The sequence below is a fragment of the Myripristis murdjan genome, chromosome 9 (genome assembly GCF_902150065.1).
Source record: "Myripristis murdjan chromosome 9, fMyrMur1.1, whole genome shotgun sequence".
Taxonomy (NCBI): domain Eukaryota; kingdom Metazoa; phylum Chordata; class Actinopteri; order Holocentriformes; family Holocentridae; genus Myripristis; species Myripristis murdjan.
The window spans coordinates 30934280-30957739 of NC_043988.1; the positions used below are offsets into that span (position 1 = coordinate 30934280).

General features: G+C 39.8%; 1 protein-coding gene across 4 annotated transcripts; it reads right to left on the reverse strand.

Annotated features, from left to right (window-relative positions):
• Window positions 1-226: 226 nt before the first annotated feature.
• rufy3 (RUN and FYVE domain containing 3) lies at window positions 227-22146 on the reverse strand. 4 transcript variants are annotated; one of them, XM_030060261.1, is made up of 18 exons: window positions 21648-22145; window positions 15104-15277; window positions 14066-14183; window positions 13147-13248; window positions 12106-12229; window positions 10540-10604; window positions 9919-9984; window positions 9748-9817; window positions 9521-9613; window positions 8033-8116; window positions 7269-7436; window positions 6223-6320; window positions 4618-4737; window positions 3484-3601; window positions 3293-3369; window positions 3148-3175; window positions 2895-2972; window positions 227-2063 (listed from the first exon to the last, which is right to left on the reverse strand). In XM_030060261.1, the coding sequence occupies exons 1-18, from the start codon at window positions 21928-21930 to the stop codon at window positions 1920-1922; spliced, it is 2010 nt and encodes a 669-aa protein (XP_029916121.1). In that variant the 5' UTR covers window positions 21931-22145; the 3' UTR covers window positions 227-1919. The 4 variants fall into 4 exon arrangements, with proteins under 4 accessions (XP_029916121.1, XP_029916122.1, XP_029916123.1 ...); XM_030060262.1 differs by lacking the exon at window positions 21648-22145 and adding an exon at window positions 18698-19330; XM_030060263.1 differs by lacking the exons at window positions 227-2063; window positions 2895-2972; window positions 3148-3175; ... (1 more) ...; window positions 3484-3601; window positions 4618-4737 and adding an exon at window positions 4946-5805 and having other exon boundaries at window positions 21648-22146.
• Window positions 22147-23460: the final 1314 nt, after the last annotated feature.

The window sequence follows — 23460 nt, forward strand, 5'->3', positions numbered from 1 at the left end:
TTATTGAAGAAAGAAGAAATCAAGTGAATTTGCTCGTTTTCAAAGTGATCCTGTATACACACCATAAAAGTGACCCGTAACTACTGTCACTTTTGAAATGACATCTACATCAGATCCTACTCGCTGATAAATTATCTGTCTGAAAACGGCTGTCAGGTTTTGGTACAGTCGACTTTTATTTTCATGCGTCTGGTTCAACAGGAAATGAAAACACTGAAGAACTGCATCCCAGTAAAATCTGATAAAAGTTTATTGTTGATCAAAGAAGCATTTACATCTCAACGTGTTAATTTTCCTCAACAAGAAAAGGCTGCCGTCGGCTCAGCCTCTAATCATTCCTCATCACGGACTATTAAAACATAAAAACAGCAGAGCTAGAAGGAGGTCTGCACATTAATCGTTACATGCCCGGTTCAAAAGCAGTCAGGCCGCCAGCCGCGCCCGTGTTTAAAAGTGCGATATTGAGTTACATGCCCGGATAATAAAGTTGGACTGATGAGAGTAAACGGGTGCACAACAGGTCCAGTTAAAGACTGTGGCTGATTTTGTTTGATTCAGCTGCAGCAAGCAGAGTAAACCCCAGTGCAGGATGTTCACCACAAAGTGAAAATGTCCTCTAACAGCGTGATGTGAAGACAAGATCATGTAAGTTACATCTAGAGGAGATGCGCTGTAACCTTCTTCCTAATGCCAGTTCTAATTAATACAGAAAACGACAGCAAGCAGTTCAGAGCTCGACTCGATTAAAGCAGTTTAGCAGTACAGAAATCTACCCACGATATCAGCTTTGTAAACTCCTTCTGTAATCACGATAAACTACGAGTGTGTGTTCAATAATCTGATATAATTACCCTCTGAAATCCAGCCCTGACATCCTGAACCAGATGTGGCTCTGAGCGAACGGAATGAAAATTCATGCCTCACCTGGCGAAATAAAAGTTGAAATAAGTGTTGACGTGATCAGCACATTGAAACTGAGTGGGATTCATTTTCACTCCCATTCAGTTTCAGTGGACCAGCATCGCGGCGCAGCATCGGCCGCCTGTGTCCTCACACAGCAAAAAGTCTGACCTGATATACGAAGTCTCAACGACACATCCAGTTCCTTATGTTTTAAAATTAAAGTTTAAAATGCTGTCAGTTGACCTTTTAATCTGCTAATCAATAATCCACCCGGTGGACATTGAGAAGAGTCAGTTTTTAAATGTGTGCATTAATGAGATGATCAAAGTAGGATGCTTACATCAGCAATCTGACCAATCCACTGACAGTTCTGTCTGTGTTTGTGTGTGTGTGTGTGTGTTTATGCATTTTTCCCCATCACAACCAAACACTGCAGAAGCCGATTTTACAAAATAAAACACCTTCAATGTGAGAGGAGGAACTAACCTTTCAGAACCATGTAAGTGTGATTCATTCATGTAAAAAAAAAAAAAAAAAAAAGTCTCCCTTGTTTTTAGAAATTATTGAGATACTTATCTTGAATTCTTTGTGAGGAAAAAAAATCGGCCGTTTTCTGAGATAATTCTGAGACAATTATCTCATCAATTCAGAGAACAGCAGGTTTTTCCCCATGAAAAAAAATTATTTCGTGTGTATGACCTTTAAGTGAATGAGCTACTGTAAAATGGAAACATACACACACACACACAGCTGTCAATGGTCCAATCAGACAGTGCTTATTTAAAATAGCTAAAACAAGCCTTGGAGTGCAGGACTCACGGGGCTCTTTTAGATCTAAACTTATAGCGAATAAAAAAAGCTTCTTTTTTTCCGACATCTTGCTGAGTCATGAAGTCAAAAAGTGCATTTCAGCAGTGCGAGTAAATTCAACTTGTCAGAAATCAATGCCTTTGGTGTAACTTGAGAATTTCCCTCGGAGCGTTCCTCGTGCTGTGTGGCAGATGAGCGGGCGGGGCTCAGGATGGGGTGGAGGCGTACTGCTGCAGCAGCTGGGAGTAGCAGGTGTCACACACGTTCTCCGGGTGGATGGAGGAGGGCAGCGGCAGCTCGTTGGCCAGGCAGCTCTCACAGAAAACCCCGCCGCAGTTCTTGCATTGTTTCTAGGAGAGGAAAAGCAGCGCTGTAACGTTTTCCGTCACAAAAAAGCAAGGTTGTTTCGCTTTTTCATGATTAGATTCAAAGGACACTCATGTTTTTTTCAGCAGACAAAACAGACAAGTTTGACGGATTCAGGAAGAGAATTCACCACAAGAGCCTCAAATCTCTGTCTCAAGAAAACTCGTTTTTTCTGCTGGTTACTGTTTTTTATTTGTTCTTCCCAAATCAACCATCTGGCGCCTTGTTATAAGACATTTGACCACTGTTTGACTTGATATTCTATTACTGAGATATTAGGTGTCTGTTCTGACTGAATAGAAGATCAAAGTGTATGAATGAGTGAATAATGCAGCATTTTTCTGTAAAATCAGTTAACAGCTGCAGAGATAAATTTGAGTAATTATTCTGAAAGAAATCTGAGTCTCTATCAAAAGTAAAAAAAATCATCCTGATACTCTCCTACATAAACTAACAATATATATATTTTTTAAACAAAATGCATAATGTCTGCATGGTGGAACTCAGCAGGCAAATAAATGCTAACAGTCAAACTAATGAATTTGTGAATGCTGCTGACTTTTTGGATATGTTAGTGGGTTTTAAACACCTTCCAATTAAAACCAGCTGACTCAAAACAACACCACCACCACCAAAACATAAAAATAATGCCCATTAGTATGATTCAGTCTTGGGCTGTTTCTGGCTTGATGTTTTTTTTTTTCCATTTGACATTGTGACATGTGACACCTGACAGTGTGATTACAAATGGAAGAGAGTGAACATGGTCGGCGTTCAGCGTCAGGACGGTGCTGAATCATCCTCCGTTCCCGTACCTTGATCTTCAGGATGGAGTCGTCCTGCTCACACATGGCACAGATGGAAGGCTGACTGATTTCAACGAACGACTCATCCTGGATAAAACAAAATAACTTCACTAATCATTTGAATATTTGATCCCTTGTTGTGTAGTTTTAAGTATAAATGTGGCATTAAATGGTTGCCTTGCATGTAAACCAATAATAACTGCATGCAATCCGCCATAACACAAATCTGTATTACAGCTGAGGTGAACTGATTTCATCTCACCTGTTCATCTCCATGCTGCGACGAGGACCTTAAGAGAGGGAGGAGGAAAGTAAAGATATTTCCTCAAAATGTCAACTGCAAATGTGCAATTTCAATAAATCATATGCAGCCATTTTTAAAGAGCTGTAGGCTGTGAACTACTTACATGCTGGAGCTGAGACTTGTCCTGTCCTCTGATCCCGTCTGTGACTGATTATTCTCCTTTTTGACTGCCTGGGGTTCCTAAAGACAGTGTTGCAAAAGTATACACAAAGTGTGCAAGGACAAAGTACACACCACTACGTCCACTTTAGTCTGATTGTTTTTAATTTAACACATTTGCCGACAAAGATCTACTTTTCGTGTGTGCTCTGCGAGTTTGCGCTCCCTCTGAGGCGTGCTGGACTGTCTGGCGTCCACGTGATACTCGCTGCGCCGCTCCCTCTCCTTCCTCAGCTCCGACTCCAAATTATACCTGGAACAACAAGACGAACCCAAAGAAACACAAAGCAGGGAGTGCAAGTGTTAAAAAAGAGTAATTAACTGGTATTTACGGTGTTTACACTGTTGATAACTAATTTTGAGAAACTTTTCTTTGTATCAGAATAAAAGATGAGATGAGGGAGGGGATGATGCATGACTTATTCTAATGATTATAAACCTGAGCAGAAAAAAACCTACCACAATACTGTCCTCATACAAATTAAATGGCTGAGCATAATTTACATAATATGTACCATTCATTCAATCTTTTCTTTTTTTTTTTTTTTTTTTTTTTTTAAGATTATTACAATGACCATGAACAAATAAGACCATGGCTGAGAAGACTGGCTGCCTCTACACTTGAGCACTGAACCAGTTTTACATCTTAGGGCAGAGCTGCTGAATTGTTTTAAGGCACAAAACAGCAACAAGCTGCTGTTTTCTGGTACAAACCAGAGAATCAGCTCGTCCTCCATCACTACATCAAACAGCCTGTGTTGCCTTCAGTGTTATCACGTAAACTCCAGAACTATACAAGAAGTTGCCCAGAACAGACAGTGAGTCCATCATTTTTTGCTGAAATAATGTAGTTGTGACCGAACCCGACCTGAACATGAACATAATTTCTACATTTTTGTCTGATGGGTCCCGACGGGCTCCGGTTGGGTATCCATACACTTGTACCAATCAATACTGGGTACCGATTGGATCCATTACTTACACTGAACAGTGTAGTTTGGTCCATTAGTTTGGGGTCAGTGGATAAAATGATTTATATAAAGCCCTTCTTTTTCCCACCATTTGAATAAAACAGGCTTCTATTGGCCAAAAATGCCTATTGCTGACATGTTACTACCTTTTGGTACCATACGTTGGTCTTGGGTAAAATCTGATACTCTCATTTTACCCTGGTTATCAACACATCCCCAACAAAAATAAAAAGGTTGCCACTTATCACACCATCATTGTTTCCTGTTGTCTATTAAAACCATTTCACTGAGGCTTTACCTCTGCTTCCTGAGCTGCTCCACCTCCGTCTGCAGGCTCTCGATTTTGTCTCCAAACTCCTGCTTGAACAGCCGGTTGGCCTCGACAGCCAGATCCCGCTCTCGCTCAGCCTGTTTGGATCTGGGTTGGGGGGGGTCACATAAACTTATGGTAAAATCAAAACTTAACAAAAAGAAACATGGCAGGAAAGAGATCTCAAGAAAATCTAGGTTAAAAAAAAAAAAAAAAGAAAAACAAGATGAAAAAAAAAAAAAAGATCTTGACGTGTTTGAGGCTGAAAACCGTGTAGGAAAACACAAAACTAGCCAAAGAAGATGAAGCAAGCCGGTTTTGGTTTATATTAATTTTATTAGCCTAGTGATTACTACAGTTTACATCAATGTTATGTTCACATACAACTCAAAATTAATAAATTAATTTTGCCCTATTTGTTCTCGGTCTGTCTTCTTCCTGTACTGGCCGTCTACACTTTGATATGAAATATGGAATGACAACAAAATCCTTCTAAAATCATCACCTCAGATAAAATCACCTTTTTTCCTCCACTCTTTTGTCTTTCTGGCAAAAAAATATGTAAGCAAACTCTGGTAGTGGACAAATTTCTTTGGGATAATGTTACAGTAATTAGGTTTATTTTGACGGGTGGTTAAGTTGGGATGCCACAACCTTCCCAATATCCAGGATGCCTGCCTTTTTCTGGCAAATGTGCTTTCATTCACAGAAATCAACCCATCAGAAACAAATTATAATACATCTCCAAATGCTGTCCATGCGATCTGCTTTTCTGGCCTTTGTCAAACAGCTTTAATGGGGTAATTTTAAGAAATGCCTAACAAATCAGGTATGAAACAGATGTGGGGAACACATCTGTCGAAGAATACGAGGAGAGAATGGCTGCTTAAAGGATCGATTCAGTCCACACTACTCAAAGCCGATGCCGGAGAGCCACTGCAGGAGCTTGTGGGAAGATGATTTATTTTCAACAACAAAAGGAGCATCATACCAGAAAAAAAGAAAACGTCCTAGTTTGGTTAGTTCTATATTAGGCAGGGTTGTAGGGTTTTAATCAGAATCCCGATTTATGAAATTATAAGACGGGGAGCGGCGAGGCTTCCCTATGGCTGCATCTGAAGCAGCTTCCCTGCTGCCGAGTTCAGGTTTCTGGCCTGCTTCACCAAATGTTTCTCACTGATTGGATGATTTTTCAAAAATGATGGCCAAACGATAATAAAAAATAATAATAATGATGAAGATGGAGAGAGGAAACAAAGACAGACAGGACAAAAAAAGACTATTTTAGGCAAGTGGTACCATGGAGAAAAAGAAAGTGCAAATCTATTCAGTTACTCACATGCAGTACCTACCTTGATACTGTGTAATAGGTGAGTAATTTTCTCTTTAAAACACTACATGTAAGTCTATCTGAATGACTTCTTAAACTGCATACTGTCCAGTAAATCATTGGGATGTTTTGGCTTTATTTTTCCATCTTTACTATTGCTCTTTTTACCTTTTTCTTTCATTCTGATTCCAATTCATTCTTGCTGACAGTGTAGCGAGCTGTGTGTGAAGCCTCTGTGGTTGTTTTGGCATGATGGTGCTCACCTGGTCTCCAGCTGTTTTACAGTCCCTGCCATCTGGTTGATTTTCTCCTCCAAGCGAGCGATGACGTCACTCTTCTGTTTGGAGCTCGCCTCTGAGCTCTGAGAGAGAGATTCACCATCGTTAGTTCACCAGTTTTCCTTCCTTCCTTCCTTCCTTCCTTCCTGAACGGCAGTGTTAACGCTTGTAGCAGTAACTCTTGTCACATGAGAGAAACCTGATTGGAGAAGCTATATCTGTTTGCAGTTTTTAGAAGTCCAACTTTAGGGATTGTAAGAGCCATTTATTCATTTGTCTTCCTTTGTGTTTATTGTTGGATTTTTGTACTACACATTCTGAACACTGGGTGGCAGGTGTTTGTAATTAGTGGTGCATATATACAGGAAATGTAATTGAGTCATTCCATTCATTAAATAAATAACTTCTTCAACTGGAATTTCACCATAAGATGGAGCTTTGCTAAGTCAAGTCATCAACAGCGGCTGCAGAGAAGTAGATCTACATGAAATTTTATTTTTTCAGGATCACAGACTAGATTTTCTGTTTGATGATAACATTTTGAAATGATGTTGATCGCAGCACCTCCTCACTACTGGGCAGACCTTTCAGCTTGGAGCTGTATATCTGAGGATAAAAACTGATCACTGTCATTTTAACTGATCAAATGATTATTCCAGTGTCCACCCAACCTGCTCCCCTCTGTCTTATCTACGATTTCTTCATATACAGAATATAAATGTCGATTTTGCATTTGCTTTCTATTGCTAACTGATTCAACAAAACAGTGATTCAATCTACACCAGATTCTTTACATTTGCTGTCCTAGATAAATTATGTTTCCAGGTGATGTTTGCAAAGTGCAAAAACTTGACAGCAATGATTGCTAAGTACCAAAGATGGAGCTAAAAAAAAGATTTACACATTTACAAGTGGATGCTGACAACTTGATGCTATGCAGCGTGGGGCGGGTAAGAAAAAGGCAATCATGTCAAACTGGTTTGGTCAGTATCTTGTATTTAAGTTTAAACAGAACAGAAATGAAGCTTCACCTGTGACTTGTGGGTGAGCTGCTGGTTGATGGCACGGAGGTCGTCCAGCTGCTGCCTGAGCTCCACCAGAGCATCCTGCTTCTCACAGATGTCCTTCTCCAGCATCTTCATGGACAGCTCCATCTCCTGCTTCATCCCAATCTGCACCTCCAGCTCCTTCTCCACATCCTGCACACACACAGCAGCCACACTTACACACACAGGCCTCAGGCAGGAGATCCTGACAGATCAGGGAAACTGGTTTCACACTGACCCGTTTTTGGTCTCCACTGCAGATAATACTTAGTCCTATTCTGCATATGTGCATGGCTTAAATGTCCAGTATGTCCTACTTTTGTTACTGATGACAAAAAAATTGGCTGAATTAGATTCTTTCTGAAATGCGAATTAATGTTATTGCTACAGCTGGGAAAAATGAAAAGAAATGTATGAAAAAACATTTTGCCTGGTATAATTTCGACAAAAAATAAATATGAACGTGAATTTTTTTGCACATTAGATATTTGATTTAAGTACTGTCACAGAAATTCGGTAAATTTTTTATTTGATAAAATATTCTATCTAAGTAAGGAGTTTCACAAATGTCAAGTGTTTTCATATGTGAATCAAATTCATCTTGTGACACTAAACAGACAAAGCCAGTTTAATAAACTTGTCCATCTTTATCATTATGTCACATGTACATTTTGATGGAACTGATGGCTTCAATAACCAGCCCAAAGGAGTTACATAAGGGCATGCAAAAATAAAAGTGTGACGCTCACCAATCGAAGCAGAGTTTCCTCTTTGAGCTGCTTGCGTGTTTCGCCCAGCGCCTGTCCGTCTGCGGCTGAATCACTTCTTAATGCCTGAGGAAAACAGAGCCCACATTATACAACTGACAAAAAAAGAGATTTATTTGAATTTATTGCCTTTATTTTCTTCTTCTTTTATTATCCATTTTCTTTAAATTAGCATTGTAGAGACCATTTTCACAGCAGCCATTTTGACATGAAATAGCAGGTAAACACAGGTGTTATTAATGAAATTAATTAAGGTTTCATTAGCATTTTCATGTAGCAGAGCCTTTCCAGTGAGCCAACATGTCCAACATGGCTCTGTTGGACCTCAGTGGAACAGAACCTTAATTAATATGATTGGTAACACCTGTGTTTGCCCTACTATTTCTGTTAAAATGGCTGCTGTGAAAAGGCCTACACTGACCAGTGAAGCATGTGCTTTTATCATTTATTAGGATCCCATTTTACTTTTTAATCTAATGATTTGCTTACAGATCTCATTCAGAATTTTTTGCAGATTTTTGGTAACACTGCAAATGAAAAAAAGCAAAGAAAAGTGGCTAAATTTTAGTTTAATGTTTTGGAAACTACCTGCCTTAAATGGATATTCAATAGCGCGCAGTCCCTGATAATATTTGATGAACAGCTGAAGAAATGCTCAAAACCAGATAAAACATTACACCAATGCACAGCCTAAAACAAATGCACTGCCAACAAATGAAGACAGGTTCAGTAAGACTGTTTCTCTGACCCTTAATGATCAAGGGAGCCCTGATTTATAACAGCAGCTCCATCTGCCAACCAGAAAAATGCATCCATATCCCCACAAAATTATGTATTGAAACTACTCCTGTTGGAATCGCTTTGTTCAACGTTTCCAATTTTTTCTCTTAAGCTGTACAGCACTCACACTAAGCTCCAGGGCAAACTTTAGTTCTCATTTCTGGCCATGAGAGTCAATAATTCATGTTTAATAATACAGACATTACAACCCCGATTATAGGCTTTCATCAACATCATCTGGTGTGCGGACTCTATTTCTCCATTTCTCACATGTTGAATCTGTCCAGCACCTAGTATTTATCATTTGGATGTGCTTTTGTGAATTTTGTGTAGTAATTCACACTTAACTGTCCTGAGGCACAGAATGACTTTTAAATGTTGGCATTTAGTGGCATCCTGTAAAATCTAGGACACTGAATAGTTGTGGAAATGAGCCAGGCCATGTGAAAAATATCCAAAGAAGACTGTAGTCTGGTGAGGTATGTATTTATTTAAAAAAACGGTTATAAAAATGATCTGTCACATAGCTGCACAGGGACAAGAGTTTCTGCCACTTGTGGGAAAAAAAGGAAAAGGTTTAAATGGTCGAGTTGACAGTTAAAGCCAAAGTTCTTTCTAGTAAGCCGACATTATGTTCTACCTTACAAAATTTTAAAGAAGGGGCAAAAATTAAATTAATGACGTGCTCACCTTCCTGTTGGACTCCAGCTGATAACAGCTCTCCTCCTTTACTCGCTCCACGTCTTCTTGTAAGGTGATGATCCTGTTATTTGCCACAGCAAGCTGCGAAGACAAAATTCAACAAGGCTTGTTCAAACAGAGAATATCAGCAGAGACTCAGAGGAGCCGACATTTTTAGAGGAAGGTATTCCTGAAGAAATGAAACTCTCCCATCGATCCCCGGGTGGAAGACGCACCTCCTCTGTTAGCTTTGTATTGGATTTTTCGAGGGCGTCCACCTTGGCCTGGAGGTTATTTACTGAAGCACTAGGAATAGACACAAAGATACAAAAAAATATATTGCATCTGTCATCAACCTCAGCGAATGCTACTTAACACAATGAGGAAAGTCAGTAGTTCTGGTGTACCTTAAATGTCTGTTGAGCTCCTCCACGTAATTCTTCTGATCAAGAATCGCTGTGATTTGGCCATCACTAAAACACAAGGAGAAGAAAAAGAGGTATAAAACAGCAGAACGATGGAAGAGGTGTTTGATTTTTTGGTCATGAGACATCTTGGCTTGGAGGGTAAGGGTGAGTAGAAGGAAACTGAATAATCAGATAATAATCTTAAATTTTTAAACTCAAAAAAAAAAAAAAAAAAAAAAATCCTGCAGATGTCGAAAAAGCAGCAGACAACAAAGACAGCAGTCTTGGTCATGCAATAAAACCATTCCTCTTCTCGAAGGTCGTGTGCCAGGCTTGTGTTTTCCAAATGAAAGTTAGCAGCATAGCAATGGCAAACCCTGGGTGTAAGGTTTATGCAGAAGATGATTCATTAGTCAGAGTATAAGTCAGGATGCAGCAGATGGTGTTTTGTGCAAAGAGTCAGGTGAATTCTCATATAATTACCAGAATTCTACCAATTATAATATCCTCTCTCAAATTAGCAACAAATGCTCCGGTACCCAACAGTAGTTTTGTGGCTGTGAGTTTCTCTCAACTTAAACTACGGTCATCATGGTTAAAGATCAGGACGGTGCTGCTCACCCTTCTGCACTCTTGCTACTGTGTCCGCCGTCTTTGAGGTACATTGAAAAATCGATCACCCCGACCTGCAGAGTCAAGCAAAATGACAAACACAAGTGAAATGCTGCTTTATGTACAGCAGAGCAAAATATGTATATGATCCAAAGCGGGGTGTCTACAGGTGTCAGTGAGCTCCATTTTAAGATCCATTTTTTAAAAACAGATGAACCTGATTTCAAAACTGATGATATTGACTCAAATAAGCTCTGTGGAGTCAGATTTCAGTTTTTGGTAGGAAAATGGTGAGTTATTGACTACATGATTGTATGAACTGTTGTTTTAACAGTTTCCTTACGGCTAGACAGAAGATGCTGCTGGAGTAAATCCAACCAGGACTTTTTCCCACAGAACTTGGGAAAGGTTAGCTTCAGTGGTAGGCTTAAAGTTTTGTAACATCAGAAATGTTGATGATGCATGAGAATATGACTAATTTTTAAGGAAGGAAAGTAAGAAAGACAGAAAGAAAGAAAGAAAGAAAGAAAGAGAAAGAAAGAGAAAGAAAGAAAGAAAGAAAGAAAGAAAGAAAGAAAGGCCTAATGTTTGTTAAACTGAAAAGTTTCTGGAAGATCATAGCTGAAATGTTTTCTAAAAACAATTTAAAATGTGCAGAAGGTTTTCACATGGCAGATGATCAAGATTTGGTTTGTATTTAAATGCATTTAGATTGCCTCTGTATCTCAACAGTTCAGACAGCAACACAAGGCTAGTTAGAAGTGACAGCGCCATCATGTGGTATTTCATATGATAAGAAGACAAAACTAAAACTGGCGCCCTGCCAGTCCTCCCAACCATCCTGACCTAATTTCAAACTTTACGGTTAACACAGCATGGAGCAGCGATTTCTCAGCAGTTTGAGAGTGGCTGCTGACCGTCTCCATGTTTACTGAAGGAGTTGCTGATGAGGAGGGAAATGAGCAATAACTGTCAGTGCAGTTCTGTATGAGATATGAGAATTTGTTTTGTCTCAAGAATGTATAAAAACCTTAAATGTCTGTTAAAAACAGAATTTTTGAACCTCAGTGTACGGTATTGTTATGAAGAGGAACCTCTGAAACCCATGCCACGGTGCGATTCAATGTAAAAATGTATTTTCTCCAACACTGTAAAAAATATGCAAATGTACTCCCCTCAATTTCTCCTTTAAATTCTTAAAATATGCAACAATTATAATAACTTATTTACTGACACCGACAATCGAGGCAGGTTTGACAATTTTCTTAACTCAAAATATTAACACCAGAACAGTGGGCTGCAAGAGTTTTGAAAAAAAAAAAGGGGGAAAAAGAGTGAAATCTCTCTTCTTCTCTTATTGCAGTCTCTATTCTGTAATTGCACGGCCTTTTCATTTTCTTTAAAGCCACATTTAAAGGCCAAATACTTTTCAAAACAAAAGGAAGAGCGAGCACATCACCTCTGAACACACAAAGGTGGAGAAATGTAACCTTTAAATCCCCGCGCCGTGTGGCTTGAGCCTTTGGCCTTTCTAGTGTTGTGGCAGATGTGCAGGAGAAGTGAAAGCAGAATAACCTGTGAATCCAAGTCCTCTCCCTTCATACAGAGGTTGGCATCGATGACATTTAGCCCGACGAGGAGCCCGGCAATCACAGCTCCCTCCTCTTCCATCATCAACGCGTTTGGCTCATAGAATTCACTGCAGAGGGGAGACGGGTGTGAAAACAACAGCTGTGGTTACACGGACAATATTTCTTCAACCCGACTGAAATCACTCTGATTAGAGATTCCAGCTGATCTGTTTACATGGACGCTGAATAAAGTGATCTGATAGGATGTGCGTTTACATGCCCCAAAGCAGAATAGAGCTTTTTGATATGTGCAGAGTGGAAATACAATATGATATATAAATAAATATGAATGATATAAATATAATCCAGGCTAAGTCATGTTGCCCAGTGGTGGCGCCCCCATCAGGTCGTCCATAAGGCTGTAAAAATTAAAATCGGCTGGGTTGTTTTGTCTTTTAGCCTTGTAACAGGCAACCTTCAAACTTTTCCAGCAGGTTTTTGATTTGCTCGATGGTTCGTTGGATTCCAGCTTCATTTGTCTTTTCCGACACTTGTTTGAACAACTTGTGGTTTCAAGCCTTTTGACCATGGAGGCGTTCAACAATCCTTTACAGATTTAATCTTTACAACAAAAACGTTCTATCAGACACAGACCAGCTGTGTTTCTGTGCCTCCTGGAAACTCGTCATGTCACGTGGGGCAAACATGGCCAGAAAGAGTAGATTTATTTGACGTGGTTATTAGGCACTAATATTTTCCTATTGAAAGAATTATCAAATGCTTACACCAGCCCTTTTGACCTGATTCAAAATTCCTTAAATTCAGGCCAGCCTCACCTGATTGAGGTGGTTATATGAGGCATTTTATTCTGATTGAGCTGTTATTCTGATTGTTAGTGGAGTATCAATGTCCATGTAAACACAGCGACTGACTCTCTTGGTCCAGGAAAACTGCCGCTTTACTTGCAGCAAAAAAAAAAAAAAACATAATCATGAGACACCAAGTCTAAGGTGTGCTTCTAACACGGTATGACACCCAAACACACCTCAGCAGGTCCTTTCTATTGATTATGGTCTTCATGTAGTCGGACAGCTTCTTCTGCATCAAGGCCAGCCGTAGCCAGGCTCGTCCTCTTCCTAGAGGCGTTCTGCACACACAGGAAGTTTTTTTTATGTTTTCAAGTGTTAATCTTAAACACATTGTCATTTTCACATATAGTTCTTTTTTTTTTAATGGCACATGTAGAAATCCTCCTACATCATCTCATGTACACAATTTGGAGCCTCCATTTCCCTTTCCTCATCCCTTTAATGATGATGCCTTGATGTTAGATTCATAGGAACAAGAGAGAGCAAAATATACCCAAAGAAAGAGTAAAAACTGAAATGTTCAGGTAAGCCAAATATTACATGGTTAAGGCTCATATAACCTTGGGAGCTGGACTATAACAGAGGTTATAACAGATTTTAATTGGAGCTTGGCTGCTATAAGCTCCTTTGAATACACAATTTTTAATTATGTTTCTCAGCTGATCTAAGGTAGGTGGCAGAGATCATCATGAGTAAATACAGCAGATATCCTTCACATAGTTCTGGGGATATGCCCAATATGGAAAAGGCTAGATCTGGAGGTATAACTATTCCTAAAAATCAACCTCATATCTTCCCTTTACCCCTTCTTTGTCTTTGACAGCTTTTTGAATAGGTTTCTCCCACTCAAACACATGAATATAACATGTAATACTTATTAGACAGAATCATTACAATTACTACCCACTGATTACTTCAATATGCGACTGTAATGATGCTCACTAAAATGCACAACACACACTGATGTTCATGAACTCAGCTGTGATCACTTAATAACTATTCAGAATGTTTTTTTTTTTTCTTTTTTTCATAAAAATATTGAGGAGTGCATGGAGAACAATACTGATGAATCATTAATTAACAGAGTATGCTTACTTGAGGCCTGGCAGATCTTTTACACTTGCAGTGATCTCTCCTGCCTCAGGTGTCAGTTTCTCCACCAGCTCCAGCGCTCCCCAGAACGACTTGTTCTGCCCCAGGAACGTCTTCTTGGCTGAAGATTCAGAGACAAGAGCATTTTATTACAATGTTGATGGGTAAATAAGCCATCATACTGTACACAACAATGAACAACTTGGGGAACAAACCCGCAACTTTGCATTGCATTATGTCATTTATGTCATCATGTCATTTAGCTTTTCATTCCTGCAATACTGTGTTCACAACAGAACACATGAGGTGATAGCAGATTTTTCCATTTCCATGATTTTGCATATTTATTTATATGTATGCTGTTGTTATCTGGATAATAAAACCGTTGATTAGGTCACATTATTACTGCTTCATTTTTCATAAGTGCAACTACATAAAATGTGTTTTATATACTCAGTGTCCACTTTATCACATCCACCCTTACAATCTAACGCAGTTCAGTGCAGCAGCTCTGCCATAAATTCGGCTTTTTAACAAAGTTTATAATGTTCAGTTTCTGTTGACATTGTGGAGAATGTGTAAATTTCATTCTATGTTTATTATTGAGGTTGTAGTTTGCAGAGGTCTTGTACTGGACTACACTGTACTGACAGGTGTTTTTTTTTTTTTTTTGTCCTTCCTGTTTATATACATGAGGGGGACAGAATATTGGAAACAGCTGTCAGTAAAATGCAGTCTAGTACTACAGCAGCACTAATTATGAGCTCAATGCCAAACATAGAATTGAATGAACACCTCTATTACTGTGACAAAAAGAAAACCTGAGCATTATAGGCATCAGAAAAGTCAACTTTAAGGCAGGACAGTTGGATTGTATTGTATTAGACTGTGCAGGTGAACCTAATAAAGTGACATCAGTTGAGTGTTCATAAATTTTAAGGACACTTTGTCCAATTACCAAACTCCCCATGCATTTTCAAATATTACAGACCAAGAACAGTTATGAGCGGCTGATGATGGCCTGAAGCGTGTTATACCTACTTTTCAACCCGTGTTTCAGACAGTGCTCCATCACCACGAAGAACTGCTGCAGAGGTGCATAGTCAGAGTCTAGTGTGCGTCCCAGGTTCAGAGCCGACTCAATCAGGCCCTTGATGCTCAGTTTGGCCATGTTCATCAAGTTAAGCCTTTCGATTGCAATAGGATCCTTGGGATCTAGAGAGAGAGAGAGAGAGAAACAGAGAAGGGAATCAACACGTGGGCCACCCGGCAAACATGATCCTACATTTGTAACAACAATGTGGGATGAGGTGTTGTAGAAGCTCTGACTCAAAAGCTCCACTTATCGAAAGCTGTGAAGGGGAAGAAATAAGGATTAGAAGGATATGTTTGTGGTGCCACTGCATTGTGGGTCGGTTTAGTGAGGGAGGGTAGACGAGGACGTTTCTTCACAGTCTTCATGAGATGGTGAGAGTTTTATTACTTCACTGTTCTCTTGGACATGGCCCAAGTTTAACTCTCAGATGTAGCGGATGCTTGGTCTGCAAAACACGCTGAATGGTATGTTCTCACATCCCAAAATAAACCAAAAGGGAATAAAAAAAATTTAATGTTGATATCAAAACCACATACTGAAAGTCTTTGGGGGGCAAACTATTTCAAAAGAATGCTTTACTTAAAAAAAATACTGGAAACTATTAACAGTGTTAATCCTAAGAGTTGTAAAAGTTCCCACAAGCATGTCTTTAGACCAAATTTGCCCAAAAACATCATGCATTTCTGCGCATGCATGGTAAAAAACATGTCTGCAATTCCATATTTAGATCTCAGGAGGCAATTTAAAATGGATTTATCTTAAAATATGCAAACTGACACTGAATTTTCAAATGATTCTAATATAACTGCAGCATTATACAAATCAATTAAAAAAAAAAAAATCATAACAAAACAACAGCATAACGAGGGGTAGCTTACAAAATACAACATTAACTTCCACTGACAACGGTTCCTGGAGGACAAACAATCGCTTAAATCAACAGCTACAAAGTCAATATGGTTAATATTTCATTCTTGATAAAATGCATCTATATGCATAGGCCTAATCTATTATTTATGAAAGAAGACTACAGACACTGAGAGCTTGTTACCACAGTGATGTTTTGCTTTGTGATTTCATCACACATAGTAGGTGTGCCGTTTCCATAAACATTACATTTATTACCACTGATTTCCATGGTCTTTGATCATGGAATATTAAAATCAAAATCTCAGCAACCATAAGATAATCAGCACACATCTTTTAGGCTGTGACTGGAAAATTTTCTCCATTTACGTTTTCTCTATAAAAGCTTTACGCTCATTTTGACAGACTATCTTACCTCATTACAGGTAATAACACTTCACAAATTACATACCTAGACAACTAACTAGTGAGATCAAAGCAGATGGTTGGAATGTGGATTTATTTTAATTTTTTTCCCTTAGTTATACACAATTTAAATGAAACCGCTGACATATCCAGATTTGGCTACTTGGTTCATTAGCAATAAGGCCAAAATGCAACATCATCACCTCACATCTAAAGCAGACCAAATCAAACAAGCTATAGGTGAGAAGGGGTGAGTGGTGCCCAGTCGAATAAAAGTCTCCCCAAACTACAAGTAGCACAATTAAGCTGTGAGTTAGAAAGTGTGAGGTGCTGAAGATGCTGACAAAACAACACAGAGGAGTAGTTTTTTCCATTCGCAGCAGTATCCTGACAGTACAGCTGGGCAACATGTCCAAAAATATGAGGCTAATTAAACACTTTATATTGATCAGTGGAGTCAACGCAGTACATTTTACTTTTAAAGAATGCATGAAAGTCTGATGTTCCCAGAGTGGTCAGCAATTTCCTCCCACTGTGGAATATTTGCCTTTTTATAAACCTCAATCGTTTGTTATCAGACCCAACAACTTTACATAAAAGACGGAGCAGAACCAACAGGATTTCACACTCAATAAAAGGCTCTGATGAGGCAATACCACACATTTGACTTGGTTTCTTCTGACAAAGAGCCTGTTTTATTAAAAAAACAAAAAAAACAAAAACAAAACAAAACAAAAAAAAACATTAACTAAATATTAAATCTTCAGCATGTTGGTGTAACCGTTACCAAAAGACAGATCTTACCCATGTGCCATCTGTTGGACCAAATCTGCCCTACAGAGTCACAGGTGCTCACAGTTAAAGCATGGCTGGACCCAGTGGGAATCAAACCTGTGACCTCAGCAGCGTTCATGCTCTCAGCTACACACGGCATCTGCTCATACCTTCAAACAAGTTTGCTTGGTGAGTCTGGAGCCGATATGAAATCTCATCCATGCAGGGAAGGCTTGAGGGGCTCTTGGTGGACTGTGATTATTGTGTTTCAAAGCATTTAACACCTCTCTTTTAATCACAGCCACATAGGCTTATCTACAAATATGTGTTTGGAGCACAAATGTTACAGTGATTAATGAAAAAAAGAAACTTGTAATGTGAAAATTATGTGAAAATTATGTATTTCTGCACTTTTCCTTCACTTTACTAGCCAGTTTTGATTCAAATTTTGTCCTGACTTCTGGGGAAAAAGTGATTTCCAATACACTTCAATGAATGACACAATTTCAAAACAACACAAAGATGATAATGCGTCTAACTGAGTGTTAAAATTAGGGATTGGTGATAAAGGAGTTCATATTGCAACAGCTGACTAAAACAGTTCTTTCCCTGTTGCTAGTGTCAATACAGCAGTCCATTAACTCCTTTTTAAGAGATGTAGGCTGATTTGCTGTAGATTGCTCTTTACCAACAAATTGGACTGGCTCACTTTCTGTGCAAACCTGTGCCCATGCCAATCTGCTCTGTTCAGGCTAGGACACAAAGTGGTGGGGGATGAAGATATAGCTTACAAAACACAACATTAAATTCCACTGACAACAGCTCCTGGAGGAAAAACAATCACTTAAATCAAAAGCTGAAAAGTCAATGTGGTTAATATTTCATTCTTGATAAAACAGATCTATGTATAAGAAGAAAAAAACATGAATTTAATTTCAAACCACACACCTACTGAAGTAAGAACAGACATCTGTTCAAATTGCATCGCCTTTTCATAGCCTAATAAAATATCCAGATTTAGTTGGATCCTGTCTTGGTTAGCCCTTTTGGGAGTGATGTCTACATCAACAACATGCACATCTATTTCCGCAGTGTGATTGGCTTTTTGCGCTGCATCTGGCAATAAGCAGGAAAACAGACACCAAAAATGATTTAATTAAAACCTCCCGAATGTTGCCGTCTGGGTAAAATTTCTCCTGATATATCAGTGGTTTTACCTCCCAGCACTTCCTGGTTGTTTTCTCCCCCAGCCCTGATATATTTACACGCAGCGTCATCCTGCCATCAGCTGAAAACAGTCTTCCTGTGCAGCTCACAGGTACATCATCCCTCTGCCATGAAATCCAACATGACACCGTCTAAACAGTACACAATACCAGAATTCAGCAGAGGAAATGTGGCGCCTGGGGACCTGCTCTGTCACCACGCCCTTACAGAAACCACACTGTGCCTCAAATCTCCTCGGACTCTCCTCTCCTAATCTCACACATTACCTTCATGTGCAGGCTCTGGGTCTGGGGTGAGCGAGATGTCGTTGAGCTCGCGAAGGCAAAGCCATTCGCCATCGACAGACACGCGAAAGTTGCAGAGATAAATGGTCTCCCGGGCTGCCTGGGTGATCTTGTCGGTGGTGGGGGTCGGGGCATCGCTCTGAGGCGTCAGATCAGACATGATGACTCAGCTGATGCAAAGCAAAGCTAACACCACCGAGGGGAAAAGGCGTAGCTTTTGTTCCAAAAGCCAAGCGCAAAAAAAGGCCCAAAATAACAGGTCAGAGACAGAGAGAATTCAGGGAGACTGGAAAGAGCATCAAAAACAAAAGGGAAAGACGCCAAGACGGGCAAGGCCGGCAGCAGCTTGCAGCAGGTGTTTGAAAGGGTGCTGTTTTTCCTTCTCTTTATGTCTGCATCCTCCTCTCCTTCCTTTTTACAAGTGAGTCAAGTGGAAAACGCTGCTGTCTTGAGAAAGGCTGCCTTGCCCTCTCCTCCTCCTCTCCAACCTTCTGTTATCCCCTTTGTGAAGCCTGCTGGGGATTTAAAATGCAAGAGAGCACTGTGTTGAAAATCACAACCCTCCTCCAGTCAGCCTAGCACCGGTTCACTCTGATTGGACTGCCTGTGCACCGCAGTGAATGCACTGGGTGGGTGTTGACCAAGATGGCTGACAAATATGCTGGGAGCAGGAGCTCGTCACGTGAGCAGATGGTGCATGCGTAAAAAGGGAAGGAGGGGGTCCCCGGAGTAAACCCATCCACTGCTAATGATGCAGCACAGGACTGATCCATCTCTGAAGCATCAAGAACAGCCCCCCTGACCTGAAAGAGAAGCCTATTACCCAGCAACCCAATTACTGAGCTGGCTCTGACACTTCACTGAATTCAGGGATTCATTCACACACAAAACAGCAGTGAGCAGTGTGGTGCGGCTGGGCACTGAAACGTAAACAGTGCAATTACTCTGATTTCCACTGAGGAAAATTGCATTAGTCAAGGACAGTTTGAGTAAAAAGAAAAGGGAACTAACTCATATTGAAATAAAGAAGACAGACAACATCCTCTATTTTAGCACACAGACAGATTCCAGTGCTTTGACATTGTAATCAAAACCACAACACCAAAAATAAGGTCACACACTTAAATACACTAACACACATTTTAACAGAACGGCTGCACATCCTGTTACACCTGAACTATAATCAACAGATCAATCAATATCAGCTTTAATCAGCAGTTGGCATTAGTAACCTTAAATATGATCAGTTAATTAACATTGTGAGATATTATTAGTTCACAGTAGGGCTGAACGATATATCATTATCATATTGTTACCAAGATCTCAACATTCAAGATATTATATAATATCTCAAAAGGCAACAATATGGATGATATCAAATTTAGGGTTAAGATTAGCATAAAACAGTGACTAGTCTGTTCTGATTAATAAAATACTTTGTGAAATAAATGCATTTTCTTTATCCATTTGGTGCTATTATGCTGTTGCTTAGTTTCCACTGTTTTTTAAGTGCAAACATGTCTGCAATACAGTCGTATCGTGTATTGAATCGCCGTCGAGATATTTGACATAAATATCGAGGTATGAAATTTTGTCCATATCATGCAGCCCTAACGATTACACTGCAATTTAAGGCCTGAGCAGTGAAATACACATTTTAATACGGAGGCTGCACATCCGTTCTCACTGCTATTACACCTGAGCCATAATCAATAAATCAATTAACAGCAGCTTTGATCAGCTGCTGACATTAGTCACGTTAAAGAAGATGATTTAACTAACACTGCAAGTTATTTTCACATCACAAACAGCCTCAAATCATAAACTACATGTCCAGTTACCGACACGAAGCTGAATTTGTCACAGCGGATATAGTCCAGTAATTTTAGGCCAAAATTGGGGTCAACCTAGGACAAATTGCAAGAGAAGCAAACTCAACTGATTTTGTATCCTCAGTTTGTCCTGAGTGAGGGAAAAAAAAGTCCCAGGAAATCCCATTGGTGGAAAGTTTTGAAAATCACCTATTTATGACCACATATTACCAAAAAACACTGTTTTTAACACACAGGGGAAAGGGGTTCAAAATTTTACTTTCAAGTAACCTTTTAATCCACTGTTTAAATATCTGCTCTGGCATTTATTCCTTATATTCCTTATTAGCGCATATCAAATCAGATAATGTGTGATATGCATGTGTAAACAGAATAATTCAAAGAACTGGTTATTGACTTTTTTTTCTTGTCTTTGTGTGTGTAATCAACTTGTGAATTTTTATAGTGATATCTGAAAGTCAAATTTTGAACCCCTTTCCCCTGTGTGTTAAAAACAGTGTTTTTTGGTAATATGTGATCATAAATAGGTGTTTTTAAAAACTTTCCACCAATGGGATTCCTTGGGACTTTTTTCCCCTCACTCAGGACAAACTGAGGATACAAAATCAGTGGAGTTTGCTTCTCTTGCAATTTGTCCTAGGTTTTTTCATAAAATGACTGGACTAAAACTACATGTCCAGTTACAGACACGAAGCTGAATTTGTCACAGCGGATAGCGAAACTAGACTGCAATTACACAGCAGCGTCAAAACAACACATGACTCCTGGACAGCTGCTCCGACAAATATGTGCTGTAAAAGCTAAGGTTAATCCACACAACCCAGTCTAACTAGCCAACAGTTTGAATTGACACTGTTCGTCCATTTTGCGAGTGAATTTCTGCCTGAATTTCTTATTTAGTACGTTGCTAGCTAGTTATCCGGCTGTACGTCAGGAGCCGTTGGTTTTAAAGTTAAAGGTAACGTTAGCTACTTTTAGCACTACTTAGCTAGCCAAAGTTAACGGATAACAAGGTGGTTCTGACGAAAATAACTTACTACAGACGGGTTACGTTGGACACTGAAGAATGTGACAACTAAAAAGGTGAAAAAAGTACTTACTTTTGCCCCTCGACTTCGTTGTTTCGATCTTGAATTCATACTGTCGGATTGGTGTGGGGGACAGGGACCCCGTCTGGGCGAAGCGCAAGTTTGAGGAGTTTAGCGCCTCTTTAAAGTATATCACCGAAGTTGGGGAGAAAGTCTCATCCGGGCTGTCAACTTGACCGTTTTCATCCGGTGACGATGGCTTTCCAGGGGCGTCCAAACTTTCTGAAGCCTCCGGAGATCGCAGTCGCAGGTCCGCCGCCGCTGCCGCCGCCGCCGCCGGGTCTCCCTCCGCCATCCTCGGCTCAGATTCTCCTCATGTGACCAGCCAACGCGGTTGTCAGCATGCAGCTAGGCGACTAGTGTGTCCATATACAGTCTTGGCTAGCAAAACATCGATCGCCCGTCCCTCCTGTTTACTCCAAAAATCACTCCAGTGGTCCTTTCCTTTCGTCCTTTCCTCCACAGCCTCCTCCTTCGCTCTCTCTGACCCGGAAAGGAAGCACGTTTTTGGTCAAAACAACGCGCAAACTCTCGCGGAATCGTAGCATTCCAACGGAGCTTTACGCCACCAAAGATGGGTAAAACAGAGGAAGATGTGTCACTACCCTGAAATAAACTGACGACAACTAAGACTTAAAATGTTTTGTTTTTTTTTTCTGTGAAACGGCGGCAATTCAGTGGCATTTTGTACTCAACTTGTCAGTAGCCTGATTAAAACACAATAAAGCCATGCAATAATAACAATAACAACACAAGTAAAATACCTACACTTTCATTTGTAACTACACTGAGCCACTCCACTCTCCCATTTTCCATTACCAGGTGTTTAGATCTTTCTTTTTCAAAGCTCCTTTATGCATCTGACCCTAGAGCAAGTGGCCAGTGATGTATGTGAAACCGTGACATTTTTATTAATTTAATGATAGATTATTGTTGTTAAATGTTGAGAAAATATTGATGGAAATTTAGTTGAACTGATACATTGGTCCTTAAATTAGAATTCACTTTGACAGAGACAGGAGGAGTGATTTGATTAAATAAACTTAACATTTTTTGAAAATAGAAGAACGAGCGCTCATTTTGATGAAGACAGCATCCAAATCATATCTCTTTCAATCAAGTATTTTATTGTGGGCCTATTAACAATGCTGCCTCTTTATATAGTTTTAATCAACACTGAACACAGAGCTATGGGACTAGATGGCTGATTAGATGTTCATTTAAATTTTAGAATAATGCTGATTTAAAAATAAATAAATAAATAAAGGAAGCACCTGTGTAACACCATGTGTGAAGTATTGTGTAACCCCTTTCTGTGAATAGATGATAGAGCTCTGCCACACTGTGTAATGCTCAGTATGGACAACAGGAGGAGACGGAGGACTGGCAGCACAGAGGGACAGTAAGGGAGAGGACAGGGATTACATAACACATGGTAAAGGTTTACCCAGGCAGGCTGGCACGTGAGTGAGGATGCTGAGAATATGAGTAAATTGAGGAGATATCCCACTGGCATTACAGGACTTTGCCCTGCAGCAGCTGCACTCCCGGGTGTGTATGTATGTAACCACACACTAACCTCCCAGCATCCTCTGCGTTAAGGCCACAAACAGGAACAGACTCTGGATTGATTCTTCTTTGGCATTTATAATCTGTTGCAAGACTGCAGTAATGCATCTGACAGCTCGTCTGCCCACTCAGAAACAAACAACCGCCATAATGATTATCACACCTGCCACCTCTCTTCATCACCGTGTACAATCATTAAGGCTGGCAAGCTGAAATATTATTTGATGACACAAAGTGTGGTCCTCCATTCATATTA

Excerpts from the sequence above, each read along its gene's own strand:
- rufy3 (XM_030060261.1), bottom strand. The coding sequence starts at position 21,930 with ATGGCGGAGGGAGACCCGGCGGCGGCGGCGGCAGCGGCGGCGGACCTG. Across the intron at positions 14,184-15,103 it reads TCTGAAACACGGGTTGAAAA|CCAAGAAGACGTTCCTGGGG; the intron begins GTAGGTATAACA and ends CTGAATCTTCAG. Across the intron at positions 12,230-13,146 it reads AATAGAAAGGACCTGCTGAG|TGAATTCTATGAGCCAAACG; the intron begins GTGTGTTTGGGT and ends TCCCCTCTGCAG.